General features: G+C 37.5%; 2 protein-coding genes across 4 annotated transcripts in view; one reads left to right on the forward strand and one right to left on the reverse strand.

The window, feature by feature from the left end:
• The first annotated feature begins 299 nt into the window (after positions 1–299).
• med29 (mediator complex subunit 29) lies at positions 300–2,647 on the forward strand. Its single transcript, XM_015377282.1, has 4 exons — positions 300–491; positions 591–649; positions 736–820; positions 2,271–2,647. Exons 1-4 carry the CDS (start codon positions 327–329, stop codon positions 2,496–2,498), a joined length of 537 nt encoding a protein of 178 aa, XP_015232768.1. The 5' UTR covers positions 300–326; the 3' UTR covers positions 2,499–2,647.
• LOC107086384 (myeloid leukemia factor 1-like) overlaps positions 2,520–9,694 on the reverse strand; it is a 15,027-nt gene continuing 7,852 nt past the window's right edge. For 2 of the 3 annotated variants that reach the window (XM_015377280.1, XM_015377279.1), the window contains exons 3-8: positions 6,866–6,910; positions 6,033–6,116; positions 5,792–5,920; positions 4,455–4,614; positions 4,206–4,368; positions 2,520–4,077 (exon numbers count right to left, since the gene is read on the reverse strand). In XM_015377280.1, the coding sequence (XP_015232766.1) occupies positions 4,023–4,077; positions 4,206–4,368; positions 4,455–4,614; positions 5,792–5,920; positions 6,033–6,116; positions 6,866–6,910 (636 nt within the window). In that variant the 3' untranslated portion in view covers positions 2,520–4,022. The remainder of the gene's footprint in view (positions 4,078–4,205; positions 4,369–4,454; positions 4,615–5,791; positions 5,921–6,032; positions 6,117–6,865; positions 6,911–9,694) is intronic. The other variant, XM_015377281.1, reaches the window with a different exon arrangement.

Genomic DNA, 9,694 nt, shown 5'->3' on the forward strand with positions numbered 1-9,694 from the left:
AATCTGACAGATCAGGAAATAGTTTTAATATAATAATGGTTTAAAATTTTATCCCAGTCCTATATGTTTGTTTCATTCTGCAATCAGTAAACATGGTGTGAAGGTTACATTTAAATAACAGTTGTAATTTAATTGAATCTAACAATATCTCCTCATATCATAGCTATGCTACTGCACTGACGGTTAAAATTATTCACCATCATTCAATTTATTCAGTGTCTTTATTTCAACTTTTTCCAGGAAATGACGTATATATTCCAAATGCCTTTATTTTGAAACTCAACAAACCGGATGTTTCGTAATATCTTTGTTAGTTATTGAGCAAGATGGCGTCTCAGCAACTTCAATCTGCTGGTCAATTGTCTCAAGCCGGTTTACAACAAACTGCATCAATGCAACAGCAGCAGCAACAGCAGCTCAGTCAACAACAAGACTTTGATCCAGTTCATAGATTTAAGATGCTTATTCCGCAGCTTAAGGAGAGTTTACAGGTAATTACCCCGCTATTAGCTAGCTAAATGATGGATACTATTGCTGCCTCAAGATATCCTGCCTGTCTAATATATATAAACATCTTTAATTTTCAATAGAATCTAATGAAGATCGCAGCATTAAATTTGGCTCATAACACATCAATTGATAACGGCGTGTAAGTAGAGTATCAGTCCTTTTTTTTTAGCCTCCACTCAATAAGCGTTGTTCTTCTAAAAGCTGTTTTTATTTCTGTTTGTTCAGTAAAAGCAGCGACACGCCAGTTCAACGTTTTGATAAAAGTTTGGAGGAGTTTTACGCCCTTTGTGACCAAGTGGAGCTGTGTTTGGTAAGGCTGTACCTCAGTTAACATGTTCTCTTTAATGCTAGAAGCTGAAAAAACACCTTTATATATGGAAGTCTGATTAAAAATAATACTAATATCATTTTTCCTGCAAATTAATAAACTTGTATATATTTATAAAGCTATAATCGGCATTAGAATTTGAGCAGATTTCATGAACAACCCATCCAGTCCATTTGCACAACAAAATAAAAATCATATAAACCAATATGTAAGAAGTGAAAGGACACTGGGAAAATGATTTAAAATGCATTGTTTAATTCAAAGTATTTATATTTTTAATTGAAAGTCTTGATTTATAGTGACAGCCTATAGTTTCCTATATAGACAACCAGTCTCTCTTATCAGTGTGTGATTTTGACCCATTCTTCCACAAAAAAATTGTCCAGCCTTCCCCTTCCATGAATTTAGAGCTGTAGATGTTTTCATTGTTTCTCTGTAGTATCTAGATTCAGTTAGTGGTTTATTTTCCTTCTCCACATTCACTTGAAAGCTTCTTTAATATTATTATTGTGACCCCTCACACCCCCACCCTGGACTGTTCTCCCTGCTGCCCTCTGGAAAGAGACTTTGAAACATCCCATCCAGCAGATTCCAGAACAGTTTCTTCCCCACTGCCTTTAGACTGCTAAATGTTATATAAAATGGGTTATAAAAAAACCCTGAATGTTGTAACTGTAACTATACAGTTGTATGTTTACATCACTTTTCTTTACCACAGCAGGGTTTTTTTTTTGCACTGCACTTTAAAAAAAAATGAAAAGGTCTAGAGAGCTGTACTAAAACATTTCTTTTTGTTTACACTTGTGTGTACAAAATTAGAAAATAAAATATGTCCAAGTCTCTAAGTCTTCATTAATCTTGCCTTTAAGGTCATGGTTTTACCCAAATATCCACCTTTGCCTTACCTTCATAGTCCTGCTAGATGAGTACAGATCTTTTATATCATTTCTCTAATACCCCCTCTTTATGTATACTGGCATAGAGCTGCACACTGTTATGATCCCACCTCCAGAATTCCCTTTTGGATTGGTGGTGTTTGGGTAATATCATCTGCCTTTTGATGTTTAAATGTTTTCAGTTCAAAGTTTATCCTTCCAGTATTTTTAAGGCATATCTTAATGTGTTTGAACAAACCGTGAACACACTTTCATAAAGTTTTCTGTTGTTTCTTTGAAACAAACATCCCAGTTTTAATGCAGTCTTTATTGTCTACTGGATCTTAGGCAGAAGAAACAAAAGAGCCATCCGAAGAGTTTTAAAAAAAAGTCATGATTATTCATCTCCAGTCAAAATAAATTTTTTACCAAATGAAATGTTGTGATTGAAAGCTTTCATTTGGCAAGACTTTTATATTCTAACATGGCTATTGTGTGCTTTATTTTGAATGAAACACCTACCTTACAAATAATCACTTTCCTTTTCTTATGTCCAGCGTCTGGCGTACGAGTGCCTCTCTCAGAGCATTGACAGCGCCAAACATTCCCCTAATTTGGTCCCTACAGCCACCAAACCAGACACGGTGCAGACGGAGTCCATGTCTTATGCCCAGTACCTCAGCATGATCAAGTCTCAGATCTCCTGTGCCAAAGATATCCACAATGCTCTACTGGAGTGCTCTAAGAAGATCGCAGGAAAAGGACAGCCTCCGGGCATGGTGTAGACTCGGACTAAATATTTATAATTTTTTTTTTTTTTTGGTATGTTATAAGAGGAGGCAAAGCCACAATTTTCCATGTTTTTTATTTTGGTTAAATGCTGTGTAAATATTCCTGACAGTGATGCTTTGTGACCAGCAGGAGGCAACAAAGTTCCAAGAACTATTTTGTAACCTGTTTGTATTGACTATTAAAACTTTTTTCTGCACACCTTGATCACTTTAATCAGTATAAACAGGAAAATATGCCAAATTCTTTCTTATTTGGTTCTTTTTTTTTTATGAAAAAGCTTCAAAAGAGAACATGATGACAAGGTGATGAATTACACACTAAACTCAAAGGTGGTGAATCACACTTATATCCAAAAGCGAAGTTTTGTTGTACGTAGAAAGAGGACAAATCTTCACATTTGACGTAGAGAGGGGTTGAACAAGAACTGTTAAGATCAGAGGCTCGGAAGTGTCCTGAAGTTTGATGGTCTGATTATACAAACAAGCTAGTGTTGTATGGTTGGCCTGCAGCTGCACAACACCTCAGGCACATCCAAGCGACTGACAAGTGCTGCCAACCAAAAATACTTCTGAGTCACCAGTAGGCGTAAAAAGGTCATCAAAGTATACTTGCACTCTCGTACTCAGGTATCTAATAAAATAAAACGGCAATGGGAATGCTAAAAGGTAGCATCGGATTACTTTCCACTCGTTTATTTTCAGACACCCTGAACTGATGATTTAAACATAAAAAGTACAAGAATATAGTTGGATGTATTGATCGAATGCAGTGTTTTCTGGACTTTGCAGTAAAGCAGAAGGTTCCGCATATGCAAACAAGCAACAATATTAAAAGAGAAGTTCAAAAGATTTGTACAAAGAATAAAACTTTTAAATACATTTAGACATGAATTGTAAATATAACTACATATATCCTACAAGCATTGCTTTATTTCACATAAAGAACTCAGTGTTTCACAACGAAAGTGTGAAAATTTGATCTTTTTATAAAGGTTAAAGTGAAACAGCTGTTTTCATGTAACCCAGAAAGCCTTTTTTAATGCTATCCTTACTTGACCGTCTAGTTTATGTGGGTGACACTATTTCCATTTTTAGGTACTGGATTAAAGATGAGACGTTTGGAATATTGTTTACAATCTAATCCGGCTCTAAACTTCCCCTCCTGACCTGCTCGCTGTTTCCTGGTCTTAAAGAGCTTGGTGCTCTTCACTGTGTTGAAGCGTAATTTGTCATACAGATTTAATTGGAAAAAAAAATAATAATAAAATACTTCTATAGACATAAAGCTTTTTAGATGCTTCATAAGTGACCATAAGTCCAAGCCAGATGTTAAGAGGAAACATCTAAAACATGCAGGTCAGTGAGGGCACCCAGGAACAGATACGTAAAATAACATTGTCTGTCGAGCTATTATTAGAACGTTCTCGGTTTGGTGGTGGTGTGTGTTTCTGTAGGGGACAGGCACCACTGTGAGCTTTGAGTTTCTTAAAAGACTTTTAATAACACAAAGACAAACGTTTACTGGTTGGGTTTGTTTGAGTCTTTACCCTCCAACGTGCTCTTCCTTTTATCTCTGGGGAAAGACGAACAAAATAAGCACAAAAAAAATATTAATTGATTCACTTTATAAACGTGTGCATATATTCCACCTGATCTACATCCAGGCTTATAATCAGCGCTGCATGAGGCCTAAATACTGACCTGTGGTGCTGCTCAGGAGCAGGGAGGGCAGCGTTATGCTGCTCAGGAGCAGGGAGGGCGGCGTGGTGGGCAGCATGGAGCTGCACAAGGTTAGACATGGGGGCTGATGATTGAAACTTGGACACCGCCTGCTGCCATTCCTCATCAAATGACTGTGCTTCAGCTGCAGAGGGGAGATTAAGTTACAGAAGCACAGTGGGAGCTACAGTCAAACAGCTTAACTATAAAGATTCAAAATTGTAAACATACATTCATCCATATTTTGAAAGTCCTGGTTGAACTCTCTCTCTCCAGTTTTCTTATTGCATTTCTTCTCCACAACATGCCCTTTGTCCTTGATGTGGTGTCCAATCTTCATCTTCTCCAGACCACTTTCAGAGTCTTTAAGGGCTTGGCGTGTCTCCTTAATCTTGGAATGACAGCAAAGTTAAAGCTGTTAGATTGAGAAGGTTTGTTTCTTAAGGGTTTTGGGCACCAATAGGATGTAAATGCTGGATTGCAGCTTAACATTTCTCAGCAAGTGGATTGGACAAATTCCATCTATATTGATTCTGAACAGTAAAAAATGAACAGATCTAATAGATCTGGATCATTCACAGCACCCTTCTGAATTAGCGGGGATATTGTAGGAGAGGTATTGAAATTAGCTGCTGTTGGCATTACAAAGCTGTTCTCACTAAAGGGTTCTTATCTAAAAGGAAGCTGCATTTCTACCCGCATGTCTGTGGTTCACCTACCCTAAAAAAAGAGAGAGAGCAAGATTTTTAGAAAATAACAGGAAGGCTTAAGTACAGTATCCTTTGCAGCCTTAAGGCTAGAGCTGTGTAAATAGCCTTTTGTATCAGTCCATTTTAAGTTTTATTGATTAGGTTATTATTATTATTTTTTTTCTTCACACATTTGAAATGAGGACTGGTGGAAAAATGTAGAATTTATCCCTGTTTTTTAAAGAAAGCTAGATAGATCAGCCCTACTACCAAGCTTGTTAAGCCTGGCTGTGGGGAGGCTGAGCTGGTAATTTCATTTATCTGCCTAAATCTCTCAGAATGCCATTCAGTTCTGCTTTGAAGCCAACTGAAATAATATAAAACTCGTAAGGATAAAACAATTAGTCGTGATAAATCGACTATTGAAATAATTGTCCAATAATTTAGTAATCGATTAGTTGTTAACTGGAGCATAGAGACTATATATGCTCCAGTTAACATATATAGTCTCTGTTTAATTTTGTAAAAAGTCCTCTTTAAGGATGCTTTGGCTATCCGATTATTAATCGAAAAGTAATTGTCAGATTGAAAAATCAGACGTATTTTCTATTGACATTAATCAGGTGTATACATTGACATTAGTTTACTGCTAAGCCCTATTCAAACCTCTGTCTGGACTAGAGCATACTGGATTTAGGAATAATGGCCGACCTTTGCACATTTCACTGTTGGGGTAAGGATTTAATAAAGTCAGATGTTTAAGAGTATAAATATGTGATACAATAATAAAACAGACTTTATCTAATAACGCATGTCTAACAATAATCAAATTTAGGAAGTTTCTTCAGGACATTACCACACATATATGTAAACACTTACCCCTCCAGGTGCGCAGCGCGTCTGCGAAGTGGCCTGGAAGACCTTGGGAGGCTCATTTCCAACTTTTGAATATGTCATTATTGATGAAGACCTGAACGAGTGGGTGTTGGAATCTGCTGACGAGTTCTCCTAAAGAACAAGCACATGATATACCAGCACCACTTAATAATACATCTTATTCATACTTACTTACTTAGCACAATCTCAGAATAAAAGAAGCATGTTTTATACATGAACTTACAAAGTTTCTGTTCACTTCTTCCATCCTGTTTCTCACACTGTTCATCACGCTGCCAAACATGCTGAAAGGGTTCTGCATCATGTCCTGCTCCAAAAGACGAAATACCTCATGAGTTTAAAAGCTGCACTGATGTCCCTACTGGATGTAAAAAGTACATGCACAGAGTGCCATGCTAAATGTTTCCTATGCAGGCCATTTTGCAAGGAGACATAAAATGCTTTGGGGTTGCTAATCACAGAAACGGGGGAAAAACAAAACAAGAATGGTTCCTTTATTTGTTTCTTCCAGAACTGAGTAAATTCCACAGTGTTAAATATGCAGTGTCAAAGTACATTGACTCTTTTAGAGTTATTACAACAACAACTGGAGTAAGATATACACTATGTAAAGGGTTAATTTCACACTAATTCAGAGTGGGACCAAATGCACTTGGATTGGTGTTAAATTTAACTCTTAAAGTGTTACTTTAACACTGTAAAATTGACTGGATACATGCTTAAATAAATCCCTGAGCAGGCTGTCAGTAATCATGAATGTTTGTTAAAACAAATGCAGCAATCCAGTTTTCCACTAAACCACCTGTAACTAGCTGAACACATCCAGGTGTACGTCTGAATGAGACAGCAATCTCTTTAAAGAAATTTAAATAATTTGCAAGGGGAATCAATTCATGTATAAAAATCAGTTTTTAAGGTACATGGTTAATTAATAAATAGCAGAGGAACACATATATATCCTGCTTAACAATCAATGTCATCAAATCAAAGTCAGACATGTTAGCTGCAATTAGAGCATGCACCCGGTCAGAGTCAGACGAGTCAGACCCAACTCACCGTGCTTTCAATGCTGCCAAAAGGCAACAACGACTGGCTCATATCCTAAGGAGTCAAACATCATAATAATAATTAATAAAAAAAATTAAACTTTATTGACCTTACATTGGGGAAATTTATCTCTGCAGTTAAGCCATCCCCTTGGGGAGCAGTGGGCTGCGTTTAGTATCCTTCCTCAGAACTGCGGCGTTCAGCTGCTTACACATTTGTTGAGTCTGCTATTCAAATGAACCACAGTATTTACAACTCTTTAATATGTCAACACTCTAAGATTAGTCAAACTGAACAAAGACAGTTTGTAGACATCCATTTTCAAAAAAAAGTCCTTCAATTGATTTAGATCTGAACTTTAATTCTAACACATGATCATGATGTGATCTAAGCCACAGTGTTGGCTGTGTGTGGAGTCGCTGCCCCAGTCTCAAATCTATTGCCGTCTTTAACTGTTTTTGCTCCTGGTTTCTCTCTTTAGATCAACTCTGACCAGCTTTCCTATCTTTCCTATCTTCCTATCCGGCATTGCTCCAGTCATGTTATATTTTTCTTCCCCCCCCCCCGAACTTCAACAAACATTTTTCAGAGTTTGGTAATACTAAAACAAGCTCTAGTCCATGGACATTTTGATTTCAGAAGTGGGGGAGAAAGCATTATTCAATATAACTCCTATAGATAAGTTCAGTGTGTTTTCAAGTAGTTCTTCTGTGTTTATATATTGTATTTTTCTGTGATAATAATATATAACTGCAATACATTTGATGTATAAGCATATACATACTTTACAAGGTTATTGAAAGCTTTAAAATGTGGAGGGGGATCTTGAAGTGGATATGCTGCTTTATGGAGCCAATGAAGGTGTTTTAGGAGGGGAGTTACACAGTTCTTTAAATGTAACTTACACTTTGACTTTTAAAGAAGTCTCTTATGACTCTCTTACTTTTTTCGGACATCCTGGCTGCGAGTCTAATAACCAAACACACACACGCACATGAAACCAATTCAAAGATTTTTGTAATTAAATACACTTGTTATTACAACCCTTCTAGATGACGTGACCCAAGAGAAGAAAAAAATGCCCAATTTACAGTAGTAGACTCCATCATCAACTGTTGTTTTTTGCAGAGCCACGTTGATCTAAAAGACCTTTCACAGACACGATTCAGAGGAGCATCAGATGTTTGTAAAGCGAGCTTCTCATGAGTGACAGCGGTGACAGCCAATCACACAAGAAAAGACGGAGCTCCAATCAGGAGTTTGTGGGCGGTCTAAACTCAGAGAAGTGGGCATCAGCTTGAGCTGCGTTTTTCCGACTGGTCATAGTGCTCAACGATGTCTGTGTACTGTAGCCTAACATTGTTTTGTTTGGACAGTTAAAAAGTGGGGACATGTCGTCTCCCACCCCAAAAGGACATCTATTTTCTAGTCTCTAAGAGTCAATGAACAACAAGAACAGAATAAAACAAATCCGAGAATAAAAACTCACTAATGTAAGCTTCTTCAAATCCTTCCAGCACTCGACAAAAGTTTACAGTTCCCATTAAAAGTTTCAATCAAAAAGATTTGATCCAAGTTTTTTATTATTTCCTGCGACAATGTCATCATCAAAAGAAGTAGTGATAGAAAGTATTAAAACAAATTATTGGAATCCCAATCACCAATAAAGCCAAACGGTTTTCCAGCCAATCAGATGTCAATACTTCATTATCTGGATGCATCTTGGTTTCACTGATCAAGGTTCCTAACAAAATTTTCTTTTTTTGCCATAAAAATGGTAGGATAAATGAAGGGCTTCCCATCATTCTTAAAGTAACTGTCAGTAAGTTTTTGGGACTTTCTCTCCCAGTGGAAATGCCCCTTGCTTACTTGCTTTTAAAGCAATACACATTCTGTGTGGATGGAAGCTCATGGAAGGTGATTTAAACGAAGCATCCTGCTGCACCCACGCTCGGCCTTCCAGGACCACGGGTGTTTGTGACCTCGCCATTTCGGCTACGCGTCTCAACAGCCGGACACTATGTGTGCGAGGGGATTTTCTGGGGTTGCGATATACAGAGTTATTGCGTGTAATCAGTGGGGTGTTGAATGACTTGTGTTCCACGTGTAATTAGGTCGCATCGCCGGAGATTAGAGTGGGGTTTAACACTGAAAGGGAGCCTCGTTCTAGGAAGGGTGAGGTGGGCCGGGCTGTCCAGTCAGGACATGACTCCAGTGGGACTGGAAGGGGGGTCGTAGAGTCCAAGGCTGCCCTCTCAGCTCTTTTTAAAGGTCAAGCTGATGTAAAAAAGCTCCTGAACTGCCAATTTTATCCCACAGAGCATCTATGGACTAATAAATATCAGCTGCATAGCACTATGTATTATACTTAGACTATGAGAAGAGGAGATAACATGGCCAGAAATATTCAGGACTTTCTGGGCCATCAAAAGGGCCATCAGTTCAACAGAGGCAAATAAGAAGTTTTCCTCAATTTATACGACTTCTTTTTCTGATTCCTCTTTGTCGTATTTACACTTTAAAAGACAGATTGTCTTTTTTTCCCTTATGTTTGAATATTTCAGAACTAATTTAATCATCAGACAAAGACAACTTGACCAAAAAGCAACAATTAGAGAAAAATGTCCTTTAATAGGCAATGCTATCCAAACTGACCACCCTGATAATAAGAGTTGGTTCCATTTCAACTTTTATTTGGGCTTTCTGAGCATTTGTGGTCAGCCTTGGATTACATAATTCAACACACTCTCAGTAATATTCATCCTGGTTCAGTTATTTATGCACAGCTAAAGTTTGTTTTGTGTGTTGCTCGTTTCTGGGGACATTTGTCACTTTTAC

The sequence above is a fragment of the Cyprinodon variegatus genome, unplaced genomic scaffold (genome assembly GCF_000732505.1).
Source record: "Cyprinodon variegatus isolate N-32 unplaced genomic scaffold, C_variegatus-1.0 Scaffold150, whole genome shotgun sequence".
Classification (NCBI taxonomy): domain Eukaryota; kingdom Metazoa; phylum Chordata; class Actinopteri; order Cyprinodontiformes; family Cyprinodontidae; genus Cyprinodon; species Cyprinodon variegatus.